This window comes from Punica granatum, chromosome 1 (assembly GCF_007655135.1).
Source record: "Punica granatum isolate Tunisia-2019 chromosome 1, ASM765513v2, whole genome shotgun sequence".
Lineage (NCBI taxonomy): Eukaryota > Viridiplantae > Streptophyta > Magnoliopsida > Myrtales > Lythraceae > Punica > Punica granatum.
The window spans coordinates 43,390,309-43,415,236 of NC_045127.1; the positions used below are offsets into that span (position 1 = coordinate 43,390,309).

General features: G+C 36.6%; 2 protein-coding genes across 5 annotated transcripts; one reads left to right on the plus strand and one right to left on the minus strand.

Annotated features, from left to right (window-relative positions):
- Positions 1-1,374: 1,374 nt before the first annotated feature.
- On the minus strand, positions 1,375-5,511 carry LOC116192889 (common plant regulatory factor 1-like). Of its 3 annotated transcripts, none has more exons than XM_031521582.1 (12): positions 5,226-5,511; positions 3,961-4,100; positions 3,757-3,801; positions 3,550-3,645; positions 3,382-3,462; positions 3,141-3,301; positions 2,983-3,034; positions 2,830-2,878; positions 2,386-2,456; positions 2,229-2,306; positions 2,022-2,147; positions 1,375-1,931 (listed from the first exon to the last, which is right to left on the minus strand). In XM_031521582.1, the coding sequence occupies exons 2-12, from the start codon at positions 4,024-4,026 to the stop codon at positions 1,698-1,700; spliced, it is 1,059 nt and encodes a 352-aa protein (XP_031377442.1). In that variant the 5' UTR covers positions 4,027-4,100; positions 5,226-5,511; the 3' UTR covers positions 1,375-1,697. The 3 variants fall into 3 exon arrangements, with proteins under 3 accessions (XP_031377442.1, XP_031377444.1, XP_031377443.1); XM_031521584.1 differs by having other exon boundaries at positions 4,073-4,100; positions 5,226-5,510; XM_031521583.1 differs by having other exon boundaries at positions 2,983-3,031; positions 5,226-5,509.
- A 16,063-nt stretch (positions 5,512-21,574) lies between these two features.
- LOC116192990 (GDSL esterase/lipase At4g01130) lies at positions 21,575-24,708 on the plus strand. 2 transcript variants are annotated; one of them, XM_031521706.1, is made up of 5 exons: positions 21,575-21,911; positions 22,939-23,148; positions 23,302-23,456; positions 23,689-23,959; positions 24,218-24,708. In XM_031521706.1, the coding sequence occupies exons 1-5, from the start codon at positions 21,683-21,685 to the stop codon at positions 24,484-24,486; spliced, it is 1,134 nt and encodes a 377-aa protein (XP_031377566.1). In that variant the 5' UTR covers positions 21,575-21,682; the 3' UTR covers positions 24,487-24,708. The 2 variants fall into 2 exon arrangements, with proteins under 2 accessions (XP_031377566.1, XP_031377567.1); XM_031521707.1 differs by having other exon boundaries at positions 21,741-21,911; positions 22,944-23,148.
- Positions 24,709-24,928: the final 220 nt, after the last annotated feature.

Here is a 24,928-nt window from a genome sequence, read left to right on the forward strand (position 1 = left end):
GTTTGGTTTTAGAATTAAGTAGAGTTGAGTTTTGATTTCAATTGGGTTATAATGATTGTATTGTTGAATTATAAGAAAAAAAGTGTGAAAAAGTAATGAATAGATGAGAGAAAATAATGATTGTGCTATTGGATTGTAAAAAATGTAATGGATAGATGAGAGAATTCAATATTAAAAATTGAATTGAATGATTAAAAAATTGAAAAAATGAAAAGGTAATAATTGAATTATTGATTTTTGTTGTGTAATAAGTAGAATTAGAGTTAGAGTTAAAATTTTAAAACTTTGATTGCAAAATTATAAGGGTGTGTTACATCTTCTCATTTTCTATGATTCCAAAGCCACTCACTTGCTTTCTCACCAAACTCTCGTGTTTTGTACCACTGCTTGGAAGGCCATAAACCACAGAAACAAGGGTCAGCAGAGTTTTTCTCTAGAAACTCCCTCCGACACTCGAGTAAGAATCTTTATAGGGAAAAGAGCCAAAATTATTGGTAATGAACAGTGAACTTACCAAAAAAAGAGTCAACATATAAGTATTCATGGGAAAACTCGCAGGAACCTCTCTTGTTATCTTTGGACCATCAGGCCAAGGGATGGAATTGACTTGCTCCGCTTAGTATGAGACTGCATGAGCCTTGCTTCAGCCGTGGCCCTTATCCGAACATTTGGGGCCTGAAGCCCAGTGAACTGCTCCTCGACCCCCTCCGTGGGGAGGGGCTCCAACTCTTTATGAGAATGCGTGTGTGATTTGGTTTGGTTTTTTTTTGGGGGGGGGGGGGTGAGGGGGGCCGGGGGTGCGTGGGTGAAGGGCGGCGGCGGCGCACGCTGAGCTCCCCATCCCACTCTTAAGGGGGAAGGGCTCGGACCCTTCTATAAGAAGGAGGAGTTAAGAGTCTTTCAACCGAGATGAGCTCCCCATCCCACTCTTAAGGGGGAAGGGCTCGGACCCTTCTATAAGAAGGAGGAGTTAAGAGTCTTTCAACCTTCTCGCCGAGAACACATGCTCAGCCAGGTCCTTTTGACCCGTCTCCGCGTGGTTGGGGGCTTTGGACAGGGGTCCGTGGATTCATTATTGAGAGCATTGGGGTTTAATTCTTCCTTGACAGTTTTCCGTGTCAAACAACCAAATTAAGTTGGGTCAGCGCCTGGTCCCATTGCCATCCCTAACTCCATGGACCAAGATCAGATTTAAACTGGTGACCCGAGGACCACAATTTACCATCTTAAGTTGCCTCAACGGTCAATTCAATAAAGGAAGGACTCAGATCAGATCGGACTCGATCATCTAGATTGGATCCAAGAGCCACTGAATAGTGGCTTCGTCAGATGCTCGAGCCAACGGCAAAGTCAATACACAAAAATCACTATTCATTTTAATGCAACTTTCAGCATTCAATTAAGTTGCAGATTCCAAGGAAAATAATACTAATAGCCATCATTTCCCATGAATATAAAAGCCCCCGAGCAGTTCAGATAACTCTTTTAAGGTTCAGCAACTCAGCTCTGTTAGCAAATCACAAGGATGGCCACGATGAGGTCCACCCAAGCGATCAAACACGAACCACAGACTATGCATATGTGACCAAGCTATGTTAAAAATTCTATGTCATCAACACCAAATATTCGGTTGAGTTTGAAAAGTTAAGACTGATTATTGATACCCCAAGCTACAAGCTGAAAATGGAGCAGCTCGGTCAAGTAGCAGCCACAGCATCAGCTCTCGGTTTTGCAGCCAAGAGCTGACGCAGCTTAGAACCTGCACTTAAGTTCTGCTCATATGCCCCTTCCTCTTCAGTGCTCGTTTCCCTAGAACCCGCATTATCCACTTTGGAGAGCAAGTTCTCGGTAGTAAGAGGTAATACTTCCTCGACCTCAGTATCTGATCCCTCCTCACCAGTTCCTTCAGGCTCCAAATGCTTCAGCTTCTCCTGAATGCACCAACACAGTTTAAAATCATATAATTCAGCTTGGGTAAAAGGAAAACAGTGGAATGATAAAAGGAATATACAGAATGATACCATCAACATAGCATTTTCTCGTCTCAGCTTATTGGAATCTTCCATCAGTAGGTTGATTTCTGCTGTAAGAGCTGCATTCTCGTCAGTCAGGTATCCCACTCTATTTGCAAGTTCCTCAGCCTCAGCCTTGGACATAAAAGTAGAGAAAAAATCAGCAACAAAGTCTAGATTTCAGGCACTACATATCAAAGTGAGTATTATCCTTACCTGCTTCCTCAATCTTGATCTTCTGGCAGATTCACGGTTGGACTGTTTCCTTCTCTCCCGTTTCAGCTCCCTCTCATTCTGACCAAAGAGTGTTCCGAAGTTAGAACTGCTCAGACGAGGGAACAGCATTGTAAGTAAAACCATACAAGTAGCTCACCAGTAACCAGGTCTCCGAGGGAACTTTCAAATTTACGTCAGGAGCTGCACCTCCCTCAGGTTTCGCGACAGCTACAGACATTAAACATGATTTCAGTGTGTAGCTAAGTAACATCATAAAAACATATTGGAACTCCTTGTATTTGTCCTTCAACTTAATCTGCATAGCATACACAACTTTTTTCTTTTTCAGTTTGTTATTTCCTTCGAGATGGACCTCTCAAGACATCTTTAAATGGGAGAGTTCGCCCAGATGCAACAAGAGCCGTGAACATAGTTACTGTTCATCATTTCTCTTCTCGCTTTTGTTCAGTTATATCCTGTTTGCCGCTTCCTTCAGTTGTTACAGTTAAAACATCCAAAACCCAAATGAAACATACAAATAGGACTCTTAGCACCTCTAAAGCATTTATGAACATTTCAAATAAAGTATTCAAGTCTTTACCAGCTGGTGGTGTTCCATCATACATTCTTTTTCTCCTGATTTGATCGGCCTGTTAGGGGAATACATGAATATAGTTTTAAGTTATTACGTAAGAAGGATATTTATATGTGAAGACAATTTTGAAAAGATGCCACAAGGCCAATAAAATCTCACCCCGCTTGTGTTACCATCACTGCCATCACTGGTACCTTCAGTCTCTGTGCTGCTAATTTATTTATAATTCAAAAATACAGACACGTTTAGGAAAACTTATGCCAGTAGCAATGAATCAATAAAATGTAGCAGACACGAAATGTTTTAGCCCCACAAACCTCTCTGACACCCTCGGTTTAGTCCCGTTCTCAGCAGCTTCCACATTCCCATTGGTAATTGGCATTCCAAGCCCGTCAAAGGATTTCAACTTCTTCATCAAGCCACGACTCGCATCACCTGACGACTTTGATGGAGTTTCTCCGCTCATAGGAGTTGGAGTCTACACAATATGACCAATTAGAGTTATGACAAAGATCAATATAGGACTCATGAAAATCATCAGATGATGAGATGGCTTACAATAGGAGTTGCAGGATGTGCATAAACACCTCCATGTGAGTAGGCTGCTGCAAAAGGAGCCCCATAAGGTGGGATCATATGCTGCAACAAACAAAAGATGATTTTAACACATTTAGATGAAAGACGCGGAATTATAACATGGAATATTTGATTAGTTGGGGGCAATACCTGTGGAGGACCCCAGATGTAGGGATGTGGAGCATACCCAGGTGGCACTGCAGAGTTGTAATATGAAGGAAGAGCCAATCTAGGCCCATAATATGCCTAAAAAATGCAAGAGCTTTCTCTAATGAGCCAGAATTTCAATATAGAGCAATTGAGGACAGAAATTGTCCAAATGAAAAGAGAATAAAAAAATCTGTGCTGGTGTAGAACCTGTGCAGCTGCCCAATCAGGGTATACATGAACATGAGGTTGATCCTGTCATGCGGAGAACGAAAGAGGAAAAGATTGAGACTAATGATAAGTAGCCACTCATCTTAAGAAGTGAACATAAAGTGAAGAGAAAATCATGTTTATTAAAACAAGATTTTTTCAGGGCAGAGAGAATTATGCACATATAAGCGTCCTCAGCATTACCGAAGAAGCTGGAGGGGTGGAGGGTTTCTCGGTCTTGCTAGACTTTGCATCTTCCCGATTCCCCATGCTCAAACCCCTAATCAAGGACTAGCCCGAATGATACTAAAGTTACCTTGCTTTATTGATGGTTTCTCGAGGAGCTGCATGAAAAGGAGCCATATCAGCCTAAAATGTGCAAAAAATTGCATAACCGAAAAGAGATGCACAAGCAAATATAGATTTGGGACAAAAGGATTAAGGGGGCCGAACAGGACACAGAAATATCAAGATCAAGGGAGTAACATTAGATAATTTTTTACCAGAAATAGTATATACCAGTCTTCTCAACTCCAACTAGACCAAGTGGTCCTCCTCAGGTTAACATATAAGTTTTTTCAGATGCAGCAGAACTTTTTATTTATATATAGTTGCAACATTCATGAAAAATCCCATGTCACTTATTTAGAAAATAATAAATAAAAATGAATAGTAATTCATTTTCATACTATTAAACTTTGTAATGCTAACATGCTATACACTACCAATTAAATAAATTTTGATCCATCTTGGATGCAATATAACTGATTCTTGGCATCACATGTCCCAGAAACTATGATACCGCAGTTCTAATGTACATGCAGGTTATTTCTTGCCAACAACAAAACATAAAGACATAAGATTTAAGATCTGCCAGTAGATCTCAAACTTCTTCTTGTTCCTTTCTTATCATTTTTCTCTTTAATAACTGAGCATTGATCTTACTCATTTTACACACAAAATCAGAAATTTTGAGAACTGCTTATCAAAATGGACCCAGAAAAAAAAATGAAAAATGAAAATCTTTGCTTTGATCATGAAAAAATTTCGATGCTAGAATATGCCAAAAGATATAATCCTTAAACCAAAGTCTCTACTTTTTCCTGGATAGAAACACCAAAGTCTATAGCTCTATGGGGCATACACCTAATTCTCCATGCATCAAAGCTTCAGCGTCTAAATTCCAAGATAGACTGCAAACAGGAACTCCGTAAAAACCATAACTTTAGTATTTTCTCATCAACGTAACGGCGTTTGTCGGTAATGGAAGATCGGGGCAACGAAGATTGAGCCGCAGGGACCACGCTCCATTCAAGTAGTATCTGTCTGCTGCCCTAATCTCACAAGCAACCTCGCTTCTCTCCAATCCATCGTGAACAAAAACGGGGCCCCCCCAAAAAAAAGAAAAAAAAAATTGCCCGAATTACCGAAGACAATGATTCAGCAGCGTGACCCCAAAATCAGCTCACCTTCAGCTCGATCACCGGACGATCTCTTCCCGAATGCACCGAAATCGAGTCGAAGACAACGCGTTGACGGTTTCCGCTGGGATTTGACCGCTCAGACTATCCCCGGCAACTATGAGGAGACCACGCCGGCGACGAAGAACTCCGCAAGTGGCTCACAAGCCCTGCATTCCCAATCTCCCTCTCTCTCGTTCTCGCTCGCTTGCTCTCACTGAGATTTTGGGTTGCAGTGGGAAAGTGAAGAGTTGAGAAGGGAAACAGAGGAGGACGAGGAAGGAGGTGGTGAGCGCCAAGGCAACATCCACGTCACCGGACACGTGTCCAGGGAGTGCGTGGGAGTAGGCATACGCCGTATATACGGAGCCGGGAGGGAGGGGTGGTTAGTGATGTGGGGCCCACTGACATGTGTTGCCGGTGGGGCCCGATTTATTTATTCCGCCATCACCTGGCCGTACACGTGGCTTATCGTGGATCAATCTGCGAGCACCGGGACAAAAGGAGTCCAAACCCATTCATCCCCGTCCCCCCGCCATGTGGCTTACGTGGCCTTAATCCTGTCCCGTACGCAGCGGATTAAATTACTGTTAGATAATAAAAGATCTAATCGGTTCTTTATTGAGATTTTTTTTTAAATTTATAGTGATGATGAAAATGCAACTTTTAGAGTCCGCCCGCGGCTGGCCCCGTCTCCTCATGAATGAGAAATTATGTTGGACTCGTCCTTGAATAAGCAAGTCCGTCCATACTATGGGTGTACATGGAAATTCGATATCCTAGAATCCGGTCGGATCTTACTCGTTAGGGTAGAGTCCGAGTAGTTCGTATTGAAAATAAGATAGGATCCGAGTATTAAAATTAGAAACCGATAAAAATAGATTTTGATTCCGATTCCTACGTATAGAGTATCCAAAACTGAAATCGAAATTGATATCGAGACCATATAATAATTTTTCTAATTATATTCGGATATAATTTTTTCTTTTACTTTACTCTCCCCTCGAATTCAAGAAGAGAGAGGAGAATTTTGATAGGTGGTGTCTCCAATCTAGACCGCCACTATTCAAATCAAGTCACTGCCTTTTTTGAGGTAGTCAATGACCTAATCTTGGGATTGTGATCGAGATCGAAGCCATCATTGCCCCTCCTGTCTAGTCGCCTCTCCTTTCCTTTTCTCTCCTCTCCCTCTCTAACTTCTGCACAAAAATGACAATGGGACCATTTTGCAAAATTGGAAAAGTTTGGGGGACCACTGCAAATCTTGTAAAAAAATGATCAGCTGAGCGATTAAGTCACAAAATAAGTAGGTTTTTAGTTATTGAATCAAAGTGCTTTTTTTTTTCACTTAACTTAATAAGTTAAGTTATTTTTTGTGATAAACAAACAAACTAAATCCCATTAAGTGTTAAAAAATTAATTTAAGCATTTAATTGGCGTACACAAACACCACCTCTTTTTTTTTTGGCTGAATAATTCTCTTATTCACCAGAATCTCCTTTAAATATGCCACAAGAATAACCTTGGCTTGTCTAAGATGGGACTTTTCTTTTCCATACCAGAAAATCTACTGAGTTTCTTCCAATACCATGGTTCTTTCAAAAGATAACGAAAGTAATAATTAAAATTTTATGGATTTCTCGTAGTTTTTTAAAATTAGCAAGGTTAATCTAATAATTTAACAAATTTATAGTAATATATTTCCGTTTTTTTCTTCTCCTCAATAAAATTGGAAATCAAAATTGGGTTGAAATTTAAATTTCTCGTTCTTTCCCTCCTTCTCCATAAATTGCAATCCAAATAAAGTGCAAGAATTCCGCTTTAGACATTTTCTCTATTTTTTTGAACATAGTCATTGTTATTCATTTCTAACTAAGGGTGCAATGGAAGCACCAATAAGTAAGTCAAGAACTATAGACAGAGTCTAAGGTTGTATTTGTCTGAGTTTAAAATTTAAGCATTTATTTAAGAGCTGAAATTTTAAACATTTAATAGAATGCTTGTTTAATAAATTCAGTAATTATTGTTTCGTGGAACAAATGCTAAAAATTTGAAGCTCTTGGAAGCTTCTACTCACTTGACACCTTATATTTACACTGTTGTTGGAAGCTTCTACTCACTTGACACCTTATATTTACACTCTTGACCCAGCAATTATACTGTATTATTTTAATATCTTCTTGAAAAAAGGTTGCAAAAGAAAAGAAGGAGGAGGAGGAGATGAAGAATTGCCATTTGCCATAGACGAGGTCGCTGACAAGCACAGAGCTTGTAGGTTATATCGCCAGGGGCAATGACAATGACAGCTCGCTCCATCTGCCCCTTCTTTCTCTTCAAAATTGAAGAGATCGAGAAAGAGAGATAGAAAGGAGATCGGAGTGGTGGGAGTTGACGATCGAGCCCCACTATTCCGATTTCCCTTCTCTCTCATTTCGATTCAAAAGGAGAGGGATTTTGAGCAATGGTAGCCGGCAACAGAGCCCCGCCACCCCGATCAGGAACTCGTCGCCCTTCCCTCTCCCTCTCTTTGTCTCTCTCCTCCCCTATGAGGTTTAACCAAATGGGACTTATTTGCAATTCAAAAAAAGTTGTAAGGTACAACTATAATTTTTATAAAATTGCCTCGTTGATTAAGCGAGTAAATAAAAGTAAAAAATTAAGTAGGTTCTTTTTTTTTCGATGTGTACTTGATATCTGGTAGCATAATGGACTCCGACAAATCTAGTTCGAGCCAAGTCAGTCTATTAAGAGGTAAAACTCTCACAATCAATTATTTTATTCATTCACAATACTCAAACTCGAGACTTTCCTTAAGGGGAATAAGTGCCGAACCACTTGAATCAACTCTTATTAGTAATTAAGTATGTTCTTAGTTACTTGATCAATTATGGTGCGTTTGGATTCAGAGTTAAAGTAACTTTGATTTTAATTTTAATTTTGATTGTGGAAAATGACAAATAAGATGTGATTATAAATTTGATTTGAGAAACGTGTGTTTTTGTTGTGTAGTGTGTTGAGTTAAAGTTAAATTAAAATTTTTGAATTGGAAAATGTGTGTTTTTGTTGTGTAGTGTATTGAGTTAAAGTTAAAGTTAAAGTTAAGGTTAAAATTAATTGTTTGGGAATCCAAACAGGGCATAAAAGCCTTCTTGACTTGACTTATTAAGTTAAGTTGATTCTTTTATGCTAAAAAAAACTAGTCATATCTAATCAAGTGCTGAAAAATTAATTGAAATACTTAATTTGAGTAAACGAGTACCACCTAACTTGAGAACCAGATTGCAATTCATTAAAAGTCGAGTGCCAAATCCCAAAGAAACCCCAAGGCGTATACATACATTAGAGTCACCAGTCATTGCTTTACCCTTGGGGGCGTTTGTTTCGTAAATTATTAGAGGGAATATGACAATGCCGCCCTCAATTGGCGAATTTTCACATGTTTGAGAGAAAAATGGAGCCTGAAAATCCCAATTGGAGCTTCCTAAGGTCCAAGATCCCCCCTCTTCGTTAGAGAGAGTTTTCCATCTTAGAAGTGATATTCTTGAGGGAAAAAAAAACTTTCCTCCATAGAATAATATACAATTTTATTTTAATTGGACTCTCTTGCCCTCGGTTAGGAGGGCTGAGCTTTTTCTAAAAAATTTAATTTTTTAAAATTATTATTTAAAAATAAAATTTATTCATTGATTATTTTATAAATATTCATAATTTATTATAAATTAAAATAAAAAGTAATTCTTTATTAATATTTATTTCATGGATATATTATTACCTCATTAATTATACACTTGCAATTAAAAAATTAAATATATTTATTCATATAAAAATTAATATTCTGTGTTATCTTTTGAATTATAATTATAATTATAATTATTTTATCAATTTATTTTCGTACCAAACACCATGATATTACATTACCATATAATTCTCAAATAATATAATGTACTTATCAAATCACTGCAATATAAAATTGAGTTGGTAGTCAATGTCATCCTCGAATTTTTCATTTGCCATCACATTTGCCCCTAATTATTTTTGCTAGTAAATAAGCCTAGATGTTGGCCTTTCGGTTACCGATCTTGTCCCTCCGTTAACTCTCCTAACAAAATTCTGACATGGCAATGTAATGATGTCAAAAATATTATTTTTTAATTACATTTGTCCAAATCGACGTCCATTTTGTAATCTTTTGAGGAGGCAACTGTCGAGACCGATTGGTGAAAAGAGCATTTTGGCGGGGGGCTCCATTGTTGACCATCGCCTTCTTAGGCGTGGTCCTCGAACTTTGATGACCACGCTTGAGGGGGTAATGGTCGATGGGGGCACCTACTTGTTTAAGGGGAGAAAGAAGGGGGCCGACACGACTGGCTTGCTCCCCACACCACTCAGGCGAGGTCGTCAGACTCAGGCCACCTTGCCCTAGGGGTCGACAGGGGAGCCCCAGCCAGATCGACCTCCTTCGCCTCTCCCTTTGTTTTCGAAACCCAAAAAAGACATAAGGAAAGGGAAAAGGCGCCGACTCGACTAGGGGGTCCCCTGTCGACCCCTCAAGAGAGGTCCTCGGACCCCGAGGACCTCGCCTGAGGGGGCTTGGCCTGCAGTGGAGCCCCTATTCGGTCAGCCCCATCCATTCCTTTTCCTTGATCGGTCTTGAGGTGAAAATGAAAAAAAAAAAAAGGAAAAAAAATTAAAAATATGAAACGATGTCGTTTTGAACCTGATATGATTAAAATAATATATCTTTGACGTCATTACATTGCCACGTCACACTTCTGTTACAAATGTTAATGAAGGGACGAGTTCAGTAGAGGAAAGGCTAACGCTTAGGCATATTTGATAGCAAAAATAATTTAAAATTTGAAAAATATAAGGATGACAGTAAAGCCTAACTCTATAATAATTGATTACACTTCTAAATTGGGATTCCGTTCGCTTTTTTTTCCCCCCCTAATAATCTAACAATTGTTGTAATCTGACGTTTGACCAACCAAACGCCTCCTTTTTATGGAAAATATCGACTTTTCAATTTCTACTGTTGACTTTTTTTTTCCCACCGCTTATAAACTTTTTAGTTATAATAATAAAATTAAGGACATATATTTACCGCACTAAACCTCCTGCTTTAAGTATGTTTTAGAAATAGCAATAAATTATATTTATAATTTGTGTTAGTCAACTCGTGGGTGTGAATGCTTCCCCTGCGTACACATTGACACATTCAGATGAACAATTTAGTTCTGTTGTGCGTTAAACAAAAAAAAAAAAAAACAGAGAAAGTAAAAAGAAAGGTCTCTAAGTAGATCATGTTGATTCCTTGAAATCCAATTACGATAAATAATCTTGTAGTTTTTGTTATTGAGGAATTTGACCACTACCCCTTCAGATACTACTAGTTTTTAAACACAATACAGAACAAATCGGCATTCGTAAACCTATGGTGTCATTTCCTTAACTAACCCATGACACTATGGGCATTAACAGCGGAGGGTCAAAGTAATCACCTAGATCATGTTGTAGGTCTTACTTTGAATTGAACTGAAGATTAGACATGTTTCTTTATCCTCAATTTATATATTTAAGGAAATTCTAATACGATTTCGAGTCACGAAATTATCAGTAACATACTTAATATATTAGTTTAAGTATTTAGTATTTTAGTTCAAGTGATTAATATTTTTATTATTTGTGATGAATTATATCAAATACTAGACATTTAAATTAAAATACTAATAAGTAAAAGTAATAAATATTTGTACTAATCACGATCGCAGACTGCAATTTGTTTTCAATTAAAGATTATATTCTACTAAACTCAGCTCTAGTCTTCTCAAAATTCAATAATATAATCATTACTGTTTTATTTTTTCTTCAATTTAATAATAATTTCTCACTCATATTTTTTCTTAATAATTTTTATAATTAATTTTTTAATAATAAAATTTTCATATACTTTCATATTCATATATAAAAATATATATTCTCACCCATGCATATATTTATCAAAACTTGCAATAATTATTATTTTTATTTTTTCTTATTTCAAAAAGTTGAGTAGAATAGAATTGTTATTGAGAAAACTACCAAAATGGTCCCTGATTATCAAAAAGCGTCTCATTTGCATCTTAAGTAAATTTTTATACCATTTTAACCCTTTTACTAAAGAATTGTACATCAATTTAGCCTTTTCGTCTAAACTTAAACGAAAATGTCTGACATGGCATTTTTAATTGTTTTTCCCGATGACGTGGCTTAATTTTATTGTTTCTCTCCTAGTTTCTCTCTCTCCCCCTTAAGTTATTTAAATTCCTTTTTTCTTTTATATATCCTAACATCTCTCTGTCTCCTCCATCTTGTACCCGAGAGCTTACGATTGAGGTGAGGGTGGGAAAGGGAAATGGAAATTGGTGGGATTTTGCAATAGGTAGAGCACATGAGCTAAGTGAGAAAGCATATAAACCCAAAGTCATCTTCAATTTTTTAGTTTACTGTAGTTTGTTATGGGTTTTGAGCAAGATCGAGGTGACCTCGTGCTGGTTGTGTAGAGCTTTAGTGACGATGGAGGCTTCGTAATTGGTAGTGACAGGTAGGTAAGTTTATTTACTACTGCCACAACTGATTCTGTGGTTCCCCTAATTGTCCCCTTCATGTTTTCTTGAAAGTGGTCTCGTGCTTGTCTTTGTCGTGCTTACATTGCATGCTAGAAACCCATAAAAAACTAGCATTTCTTTTTCATATTTTTTGGTCTTTGCGAGATGGGAAGTTAAAGAGGTTCCTTTTTGGGGGTTTTCATCAGAATGGCTTAGAGCTATATCAATATAGTTTTCTATCACGGTGGAAGGTTTGTTAATGACCGGCTGGAGTATTTTGGTGGTGAGATATATGTATGGGAATACACGCATATAGATATTTTGTCTGCTATAGTGTTGAATGGCATGTTGAAGGATTATTACAAGAGCAAACTCACTCGTTGTTGGTATGTGATCCCTGGAATGACTATGGAGACTGGGCTTGAAAAGTTAAAGGATGATACTGATACTAGAGTGATGATGTCTATTGTATAAGGATTTAATGAGGTGCATATTTACTATTAGCATTTAACAGATACTCCTAAGGAGCTTGATGGTGAAGAAGCTTCACAATTTTTTGTAAGATTAGAAAGAGAAGCAAGGGAAATTGAAGCAAGGGAAAGAGAAGCAATGGAAGAAACGGCAAGAGAAAATGATGAACATGGAGATGATGAAGGGGATGAAGATGGTGATGATCATGATAGTGGTGAGAACAGTGCTACAACCTTGGGCCAGAACAATATTATAATTGGGATGAAGATGATGATCAGTTTGTTTAATCAACCGAGCCTCATTTAGAAGATCATGAAGTGCACAATGCATGTGCAGGTGTAGTGTCTGGATCTTCCAATCTACATGAAGGCAGCCTTCCACCATATGAACTGCAACATGAGGAGAAGCATAAAAGGAAAAGGAAGAACATGAAAACAATGTTAAAAAAAAAACAGCCGAATAAAGGGAAAGAATGTTTGTAGATGAAAAGACACAGGTTCAGATGGAGGAAATAGAGGACTCTGATGGTTAACATAGTGAGAATTTAGTGTCTCCTAATGGAGATGAAGATGATAGTGTTGATAAGGGTGTAAAGTACCTAATGTTGAATGAGCAATTTGGTTATGTGAATATAGAACTTGGGATGAAGTTTCATTCATTAGATATCTTCAAGTATGCCATAAGGGAGTACAATATCAACTTGGGAAGGGATGTTCGCTTTAAAAAGCCTGATGCAGAGAAGGTGAGAGCCATGTCTGAAAGGATTTCCTCTTTTATATAGATGGAAAGGCAGTGATTATTTTGGGAAGGTAGATTAGAATGTGGAATGCAAAGATGGAATGGCTAGTTTCATGGGAATGGATATACTTTTGTATAACAAATACCAAATCCTAATACCTTTTGGATTTGGTAAATGTTATATGTAGGATACTGAAGGATTTGTTCTTTTGGAAAGGAACGAATGTAACCATGACAATCAATCGGGTTATCTATATGGTATATTTTTATGCTTTTTCAATTGTTCAATATTTGGTAACTTATAATGCTCGATTACTTTGATAAAATCCTATCAAACACAACAGAAAGAAGATTGACAAAAAAACAATGTCATTCTTCATTACAAAGTTCATGAGTTTCCCTACACTGCAGAAGTACAGAGGTTCACCGTTATTTACAAAAGCATCCATATGGTAAAGTACAAATGCTTATCAGATACAAGAAAAAACATCCAAACTTCAAAGCAACTCCAATCAGCACCAATGCCAACAAAGTTCCCAGAACAATGCAGACAATCTCTAGACTCTTCACTCTCTTTTGGTACTTCAAATTCTTTCTCTTTAGCTTGTCAATAACCATTGAATCAGCTCCCATTACAGTGTTCTGTCCATCTCCTATATTTGTAACCTGCAACAGGCATGTTCCATCTCCACTCTCATTGCCACCCACTGTGATATTAGAGAACTCGTCAAAACCACTTGAAATACCCACAAGTGATTGATTTGTTCTTCATCGATCACATTCATATATAAAATAGGTATCAAAAGCATCAAATGACACGTTTCACAATGCAATCAAAGTCAATTATGTTAATAAAGTTACTTGATAAAATGGGCAACAAAGGAATTTTCTCCTAAAATTCTTGGGAGTCTTTGAGGTCAATAGGGAAGCTTGTCGTCCCAGCCATAGAGCCATTCCGCTTTGTTCCTTCATTCCTCATGCTTAACCCACTCGTTCACATTTTCACTGTGCATATGGCGTCGATGACAGTTGAAATCAATCCCCCCATTACATTAAGTAGATCTCGTCTTCACCATTAAACCAAATTGCGAGTAATCTGAAGACTAGAATTTAGGGGTTAGGGATTTGGGCTACTTTGAATATCAATTTAGGGGTCGATTTGGGGGTAAGGGATTTGAATGCCTTTGGGAAAAGCTACCCAGAGAATAAGAGAGAGGATACAGGAGGGAGATGTTTGGAAAAAAAAAGAATTTAAATTAAATAACTTAAGGGGGGAGAGAGAGTCGAAAAGAAACAATAAAATTAAGCCACGTTATCAGGGAAAAAATTAAAGATGCCACATCAGACGTTCCCATTTAAGTTTGGACGGAAGGCTGACGGAATGGCTAAACTAATGTTTCAGTTCACCTGGGATGCAAATGAGACGCTTTTCGAAAGTCAAGGACCAATTTGGTAGTTTCCTCAATTGTTATTCTACTCTAAAGCAAACACAAGCTAAAAGTATTACACGTTTGAACTGAATTACTAAACACTTGAACTGATAGTATTAATACGTGTTATCGTGACTTTGACTCGTGCAAGAAAGACCCATATTTACTATATATTTATTTCGATTATAAAAGGAGGTTTAAGAAGCTATAATACCATATCAATTTATTTTCGGGTTTCCATCAATTAATACCTACTATAGTTTCATTAAGAAACCATGTTGGACTAGTAATTAAAAAGTGGGCTACCTCCAATTGCAATTTACTCAATGAAATAATTCATGACAATTAACAAACAAGGACATAAAATGAAATTTTCCGAGCAAATCTATAAAACATAAAGTAAAGTAGAATTAGTTTTTTTAAGATAAATTATTAGTTTTATTTTTTATGAAAAGTTATCCAATTCTGTTTTTGTTCTCTAGAAAATGATTCATCATAAAAAAAAATCTTGAAATTTTTATAAACCGAGTAAATATAATTATTGTTATAGGAGTTCACATCCTAAAATATTTCAAGGAAATTTACCAAAGCAAAATATTTTAAAGAGATGTTTTGTAGTGGATTTTTTTCCTTCTTAATATTACTACAATTTCAGCATATATATAGTTTTTAAATCGATAATATAATAATGGAATAAGTTTGTATGTATTATAATTTATTTGATTTCTTAGTTTATTGCTAAAAATTTAAAATACTAATAATTTTTTAGTATCTAATTTATGAATGAAAGATTATTTGAACATCGACCATATTTTCATCATAATATTTATCTATCTATCTATATTTATTTATCATGATACTTATTTAAAAATTAGCTTGAATAATTTATATAATAATTGATTTAGTTATGCAAATCATATGATCTTCGCTTGAAAATACTATATGTGTTTATTAGAAAAATCACTTCATATAGATAAAGTAATATTTCCATCATCATATTTTCCATATGTTAATTTCATGATTTTAAGTTGTTAGACATATATTTTTTAACTGGAGTATAAACTTATGAAAATACAAACATTTCAATTATAATATTTAACTTTTAAAGTGATTTTAATACAAATTTGAATTGTAAAAATAGATCAAAAGTCCATGCATTGCATGGATAGTAGACTAATACATATAAAAAAATAAGAGATTTGTCTAGGGAAAAAAAAGAAAAAAAAAAGAAAAAGATACTGAATAATATCTCATCTGGCTAGTGCTGGTACGGCATTGAGGCAGCCATGGCTATGACCGGGGGAGTGCTGTGCCGGCGTGCTTGGGCTTCACCTTGGTTGAAGTCAACCGTCCCTTAGCGAAGCTAGTCAATAGTCATGCCTTGTCATGCACAACCAGCTGATATTTCCCCGATTAGTTACTTTGGCTTAGTTTGTGGAAAGCGAGATCACATTGGTTGGGGTCATTTTCTAATTACAATACTTAAGGTAAAAATCTTATATGATTCAACCTTAAAATTAAGGATAATAAAGGCAATTATGCAAGTGCTTAAGCTTAACGCTTGTACTCTTATTTATTACAATCTAATTGATGTTTTTTCGAGGTATGATCACTAAAAAATTTCTCAATAAGTAGAAGTGTGTGTAGGTGTAGCATATACTCGGGGCCAATATAAATCTACCCAAATGAACAGACGGGGGGGCTCATCCACTAGTTCCATGAAGTGACTATCGAAAAGAACGGTTGGGTTTGAATGTGGAATCCCATATGGATGAACTTTAGTACGGGGTCTAGAATTCTCTAGCTAAAGTTGACGGGGGTGACATGGTCAAAATATGATATTAGATTTTGACTACTTAAATCATGATTTAATTATAGGAATTTTTATGTCATATATTTCATAATTTTATTATTTTTTCAAATTTATCCCAAATTTTAAAAGTTGTCCGAAAAGGCCTATGATTTTATATCTTGTTCTAAATCTATCACGATGTCAATTTGTCATTCAATGACACAAATTTATTTTATGGTTTTAATTTTTATCAAATCTATCACAAGATTTTAATTTTTTCTCAAAATCATCCATGGGCAAAGGGTCACAGTGGCAATGATGGGTCCACTTTTGTTCCACATCAGTAGTACTATTAAATATTGATCGAGAAATTAACGCTAAGATAGATTCGGAACAAAATGTGAATCATGAATCTTTCTGAGTAATTTTTAAATCATATAATAAATTTGAAAAATGAATGAAATCATGAGATATCTAATGATAAAATTCATTAATTATATGCAATAATAATAAATTTCTGGAATATCAGAGACTTGGACGTAAATAAAGCACCTTAATTAACACGCAATGCTACGTAATTTATACAAAGATTTTGGGGCTATTCATGTCCGGCAAGCAAACTATGGCGACCGGCCTTGAGAGATTGAGAGAGAGAGAGGATAATATATTGCAATTACGCGTGGGACCCACCTTCCATCTTCAGAGTGGGGAGAGCTGGAGTCTGACTCATCTCACTTTGACTCCGAGTCCAGGTCCCGCCTCATTCAATCTTCAATCCCAACCGTCCATCAAAGATTCCGACCCTTCATTTTCCAAGTCCACCTCACTTTCAAAGCCAAAAGCAACCACGTGTACGAGAAAGAGGGCACAGAGCGGTTAAACATGTTCCCGTCCGAAATCAATATATTCTCGTCGAGGCAATTTCTAGCATTACACGAGGTCGCCCGGATGCTTGCATTCACGCCTACGCAGGTCCCACGGGCATCCGCTTCGAGAGTCGCGTGTTATTATGATCCAAGTTACTGTAGATGCAACCGTTGATTGATTGATTTCGATTCTTGTCATTCGTACTATTTTTAATTTTATGGAAGCGACCCGTATGAATTTTCAGTTCGAGCACTCGGTATTTTAGTTGAAAAGTTTAGTAATTCAGCTATACGTGTTGACGTGTATGAATTACTGACCACTCGAATTCACGGAGTAAACACTTGAACTGAAAGTAAAGTAGCAGACACTTATACTAAACTCTTGAATTTAAATTACTAAATATTAAATTGAAAATACTTAATGGATATGTTTTTTCATCTTTTCCTATCCTAGATTCACCAAAATAAAGCAACCAAAAAATATATAAGTTAAAAAAGTCTTATATTTTTATTTTACTTTTTAAAAATAAACATTGTTATATAATCATTTTTAATCTTCGTTAACTTTTTTATTAAGAAATAATTTTTAACTTTAGAAAAATTAAAATAATTCATATGTTCAAAATTGAAAAAATTGAAAGGTTAAAAGAAATAAAAATGAAGATGCTTAAGAGGCGCTAGGATTTGATAATTTGAAACGCTCTAAACAAGGTTTCTTTCCTCTCCCTTTTCATCCCCTCCGCCACCCCTTAGTCGGGATCGTCGACAACTTCGATTGAGGGGTTTGTGGCAAGCAGTGAAGCCAACGCCGTTCCCTTCTCTCTCTCTCTCCCTATTAACGAGTTACATTTTGCCTTTCATAAAAAAATAATTTCTAAAAATTATATTAAAATATTAAAATTATTTTCTGGATGGAAAAATGTTATTTTTAACAAAAAAAAAGTGAAGTTCGAACTAAAGCGGCAAAAAATGAAAGATAGAGGATGAGAATGAAAAAAAAAATTAAGACTAAAGTCGTGGAAAATTCCACAGATTTCCTTAAAGGAAAAATGATTAAAAAAAAAAAACGAAAGAACGGAAACTTAACGGAATTCAACGAAATATTTTTAAAATATATGTGTTTTGATTTTTTAATATATATAAATATACAAAATTAACTCAAAATAAATAAATAAAGCAACCACGTGTACTGGTGGATATCTGAAAAGTAAAGAAAACCTTGGCCAATTTGATTAATCCAACGGACAGGATCCAGCCACGCACCAGCCCCCTTCTCATTGTTCACTTGCCAGCGAGGCGTGATAAAGCAACAGATCTAAACAAGTAGTACCTTTCGACTAGCTGGGTATGTTGGGCCCCACCAGCTTAGCACATGCCGGGGAGAAGAGAGGAAGGTGGCAGGTGACGTGTCCCGATTCATTATCGAGAGAAGACATCAGCCGTTGATGGGACAGTGGACGGACGGAGATGCGCAATCTTAGCTGATGCCTACGGCACATGTGATGTGACCGCAGGTTGGTCTGACGTGGAAACATTTACTTTTTGTAGAATTTTCTAAAACCTTTTCTATATTGACGTTGACGAAGAGCTAGCCGTGAAAAGACGTCCAACAAATTGACGAGGTGCGTTGCAATTGATTATTTCGTTATATTGGAGGACGGGAGGCACTTTATGAGCAAATTAAGCCGGTGTTTGAGTGGAAATTTAATCCAATAAGCCGAGGACATCGTCAGGTCTCGTGCTCCAATGAATCCAAAAGTCTTATTCGTCATGTAATACATTGTCACAGGACTCATGTTGTGTTTGATTTTAAAATTAAATAGAGTTAAATTTTAATTTTAATTATGTTGTAATGATTGTCTTGTTGAATTATGAAAAAAATTATAAAAAAATGAATAGTTAAGAAAAAGTAATGATTAGTTGAGAGAAAATAATGACCGTGTTGTTGAATTGTGGAAAAAGTAATAAATAGTTAAGAGAAAGTAATAATTGTGTTGTTGAATTGAAAATAAATGAAGTTAAATGGAATAGAGTTAAAATTAAAATTAAAATTTATTTATGAAACCAAACAAATCGTTAATATTTTTATTTTTACTTTTTAAAATAGTAGTCATAAATTTATAACAACATATACTGATGTATTTAATACTAATTATTTTGTGATACACGTCGCGCGATATATTGTTAGATATAAGACTTTCTATCTTAAAATGAAAAAAAGAACTTAAAAAGAGAAGGCAAAAGGAAAGGAAAAGAATAATGCACCAAATATGAGATAACTTATATGTAACGGATATATTATATCACAATATCATTAAGCAAGAAGAGTTTTCTAATCCCTCTTAATTAAAAATAATATTATTCGATAAAAATATGTTTTCTTTTTATGTGTCTAATGACATAGTGTTATTTGGTTATCAATTATACATAATACCGTCTCGGCAGACACCATGGTGACGTCAAGCCTCGTTCAGCAACGAGCAGTTCCTTCAAATCGGGAAATGGATAAAACGGGCTTTCCATACGATAACTCGGGCACTGGGCTGGGCTGACTCAATTGACAATTTCGGCCATTTTGTTTTGTTGCCCTCATCTAATCTGGTCAAAATTACTGATGTGCATCTTCGATCCATTCACATGTTTCACTTATGATAATGATAATAAAAGAAAATGATCGTTTAGCCAAAATTTGATAAACTCATCGTACTTTCTTGTTGAGTAGAGCAAAAACCATGAATATGACAAAGAATGAGTTCGATCTGTCCTTTAACTTAAGCTCCTGGTTCGAGCACGAGCCAGTCTACTTATAGCAAGTCCGGAGGAAAATTGACGATTTTCGATGATGGCGGTGGAGGGTGAGCACAACCATCTTATAATCTGGCGAGTTTCGTGACAAAGTGAGATATGCATGATTGCACCACTCTTAATAGTGCCATAAATTGGCCACCCCGCCAAAAAGGCTACTGATAAAATGGGTCATGACGCAAGACCACCGAGCAAGCCCATGAATTAAATGGACCGTGTTGACACGCGCAAATTCACAACCGACCATTAGTAGGTTTACTAGAGTAGCACTTACTCTTGATTCAAATCAAAAGATCCCGAAGTTAATCCTCATTAATATGACTTTTCGTACCTGTTAATTTCATTTCTATTCCCTACGGGTTGTGCGAAAGAAATTGTACCCAGAGTAATTGAAAACTCGAGGAATTGAATGAACTTTATTCTTCGTTTTTTCTCTCAAATTTATTATCTAGTAAATGGTCGTGTTTGTCCGGCCATAATATAGTGTTAATAACGAGCCAATTATGGATACGCTAATTTTGGACATTTTGATGTGCTATATTTACATGTGTCAATAATTCTTCTTTTTATTTTATCATTTCATGCTAGAAGGGGATAGAGATAGGCTCGTCGTGGTAAGGTAAGAAAAAGAAAAGCAAATTACTTTATTCTCATTTTCTCTCTTAATCAAACGATTATCTAGTACATATTATCGTGTTTTGTCCGTCTATAACAGTGTCAATAACGTGTCAATTATGAATGAGTTAATTTTGGACATTCTGATATGCTATATTTAGATGCGTCGGCAATTCTTTCTTTTACTTCATTATTACATTACATGGTCATGTTTCTACCATTCCAATTCTTTCTTTTCTTTTCATTTCATTCCTTTTTACCAAACGTAACTTTACTTCTTTTTGGGTTATAAATAACCTTACTTCATTATTACCTGGTCATGTTAGACCATTCAAGCTTTGATACTAAGGTGATATTTGATAAATTAAATATTTAAAAATTAAGCACTTAATTAATTAATGGATACAAAGTATATGAGGTGGAAAGGAATGATAAGAATGATAAAAGTTTTCTAAGGAGAAAAAAGAATTGAAATGACTCATTTTATTAAGTTAAAATTTTCTACTCGTTTCATTAAGTGATTTTTTTACTTAATGATTAAGTAGTTTAGACCATCATCTTTCATCTTTCTCTATTTCTTTCATTTACTTTTCCTTAATTTGTAACTAATTTTTCAGCATTTATTTAATTAAGTTGAAACGAACACACTCTAAGTTATTTTCTTTTTGTCAAGGAAACTTATAGGCTTAGAAGACGATAGAGATAGGAGAGATTTAGTCGCGGTGAGATAAGGAACAAAAAAGATTACTATTAATCCTTCGTGTTTATATAATTATCATGTAATTTTTAATTATTGAAATGGCTAAAATTATCAATTTGGATATAACGCAGTGATACACATCCGCACTAATTAAGATGTTCCAGATTCGATATTAGTGGGATTATTTATCAACATTTAAAGACATCCCGTAAAATTTGACATTAGAAAGTTTATCAAACATGATTTTTAGGAAAAACTTACAGCTGCATTTGATATACAGAGAGCCTTCTTTTTTGGGCATGATGTATGTATCCACTCAAATTTATCCTCTTTATATGTTAACTGTTCACTTTTCTCCATTCATATATCCTGACAAGATAACACTCTCTGCAAAGCAGCAAAATTGTGTTAACTCTCTCTCCCTTCTTCCTCCCCTGTCATCATTCTATTTAGGCCACTGTGATGTTGAGGAAGCGCTTCATTCCGTGGGCTCTGGTGATGGTGCCAATGCTGAGCATCTCGTGCCACTCGAAATGCGCGTTCGAGGCAATATTCAACTTCGGGGACTCGAACACCGACACTGGCGGGTTTTACGCAGCCTTCCCTGGCCAGAACGGACCGTTCGGGATGACCCACTTCAAGCGGCCTTCTGGCCGGGCTTCTGATGGCAGGCTCATCGTCGATTTCTTGGGTAAGTATACTTCAGCTTCAAAGATTTTCGTCCATTAGTTACATATACATATATCCGTCTTTCATTGTCCCAGCACGTATAGTTGATTTGTGACAATTTTTTTTTTTTTTTATAGATATGAGACAACATATAGGATATTGATCTTCAAAGCTAATTTACTGTAATATCCGATCCGTATAGAGGACTCTCGTATCAGTATAAACAAGAGACGTACACGAACAGTTGGTGGAATACGTTTTGTTTTAAATTATCTGAATCCACAACCTTACCTCGTTTAAGAATTTTCCGAATGTAAACGACCTTGTCTCTTTGAGAAAGACGTATAATTAATGGAGCTTAGCCAAATCTTCACTCAATAGAAGACAACTCAATATTTCTCTCATTATTAGTTTGCTTTCACGTAAGCCATTACCGCCCTTATCGTCTAACTGGAGGTCTCTCTCATTAGCGAAGGGGCGAAACTTTGCCTTCAAGCGATAACTGCGAACCCGGTTTTTATCAGGACTTACTATGGTTTAATCGATCGCCCTTGTTTTTTAAGTAATGTATGCGTGATGCATCATATGGTGGTCTTGGAGTCGGGAATGAAGTTGGAGTGCGTCGTGCGTTGTTCTTCTAACTTTGTCTTGGAGGATTCGAAGAAGGGCCAGTGAGTGAGTGGTCTAGACTGATGCTCGTCCCAAAGGACAATTTGCGCCAACCTGGAAATGTACAATGATTGGACCATGTCGTGATTTTTAACATATTGGATTTATAATTATATATATCTTTGGTCGATCACATTTGTCTTACAATGGAAACTTCCTCGCAAGATTTATACAATAATGTTGGGACGTCATATATATAAGAAATTGGAGATTTTGAAATTAGATCTTCCAACATGAATTTTACATTATAATTCTTAAAAATTGTCACCTGACATTGTGAATGTATCTATATTTTAAAAATATCAATAAAGTTCTTTGCTATATATACTATATAATATGAGGATTGATTTGTTAATTTGATCTCTTCGAAATACTGACAGCACAGGCTCTAGGGCTGCCATTCCTGAGCCCATACCTCCAATCAATCGGATCCGATTATCATCATGGGGCCAACTTTGCGACTTTGGCATCGACCGTTCTCATCCCAAACACGTCCTTGTTCGTGTCAGGACTCAGCCCGTTTGCCTTGCCCATTCAGGTAAACCAAATGAAGGAATTCAAGTCTCGGGTCGAAGAATTTAACTCCTCAGGTAAAAATGGCGTCGGCATGGCATGTTACTACTATTTACATCAAACCTTCCTTCAAATGTGCTTATTTTCCTTTTACTGTAGTTGTGTTTTTTTTTTTTGGGCAGTGTTTCTATAGTTGTTTTTGCTACTAACTATATGTTTTATATATATAGGATCGAGCATTCTGCCTTCACAGGACATAATTGGGAAGTCCATGTACACGTTCTATATCGGGCAGAATGATTTCACGTCGAACTTAGCTGCCGGTATCGGAGGAGTGCAGCAGTATCTTCCGCAAGTGGTTGGCCAAATTGCCGGGGCCATCAAGGTTAGTCCGTACAAACTCCAGATCGCCCCATTATAAAAATTGAGAGTTGGTCCAGGAAAACACCTGAGAATTACCGGAAATCATTAGGCTAGTTGCATGACCTATTGATGCCGCCATGAGGACACTCGATTCTCGACCATTTTGCTGCCCTGAACATGACCTATGGAGCAGGCACTTCCAATTTAGCGGGTAAGATTTCTGTTGGATTGAATTCAACTGGTTGTTGCTGCAGGAGATATACGGTCTCGGTGGGCGGACGTTTCTGGTGCTGAATTTGGCACCAGTGGGCTGTTACCCAGCCTTCCTTGTCGAGCTCCCTCACAACAGCTCGGACATAGACGAATACGGGTGCATGGTGTCGTACAATAATGCTGTCGTGGATTACAACAAGATGCTGAGGGAGACGCTTGCTCAGACCCGAACATCTGTCCCTGATGCAAGCCTCATTTATGTGGACATCCACTCTGTTTTGCTTGAGCTTTTCCAGCATCCCACTTCTCACGGTCAGTTAAGAAAGTTGTTCGACATGTTCGGTTTCGAAGTTCTGTTGTTGACGTACCCCCAAAGTATGTCGTGGTTCAATTTGAAATCACAGTTCATAACTTCAAATATTAACAATCTTAATTGGATCCACCAATTAATCATCTTTGCCATTCATTCAAGTTGTGTCATGTGATTTATCAAAAAAAAAAAAAAGTTGTGTCATGTGTGTATCTATTCTCTGCTTAAAGCTAACATTTCTCTGTTCGTTTCGGGTTTAGGTCTTCAATATGGCACGAAAGCATGCTGCGGATATGGAGGCGGTCTGTACAATTTCGACCCGAAAGTATACTGTGGGAATACAAAGGAGATCAACGGGAGCACTGTAACTGCATCTGCTTGTAGCGACCCTCAGAACTACGTGAGCTGGGACGGGATACATGCCACTGAAGCCGCTAACAAGCTCAGCGTGCAGGCTATTCTCAATGGGGATTACTTCGACCCCTCTTTCCCTCTTCAGGAGCTCTGTGATCTCCAACCCATCGGGTGATACAACAAAAAGTATACAACCATCTCGACGATTTGCCTTACTCTAACTAAATAACCTGAGTTCGATCATTAGACAAAACACAAAACCGATAACCGATTCTTAAAATGAAAGAAACTAAATGGAGACCAAAACCCATGTATTCGTATGAACTCCCCTAAATTATTAAACTTACGGTGTCAAAGAAGCTAAAAGAAATACAAACTTGTAATATTTTTAAGGGCAGTTCAGTTTTTAGTACACACATTTTACGACTGACAAATGAACGTCCGCAAATCGCAAAACCACGCTGCCGACCAAGGAAGACCTAACCTTAGCAGGCGCAGATGTGCTGAGGATACAAATCCGAACACATACGTACAGAGAAGACATTAACTTAATTTTGTCAACTATGGAAGAATCATGTCACAATCAAAGGCATCTAATCTACTATTCCTGAAAGCTT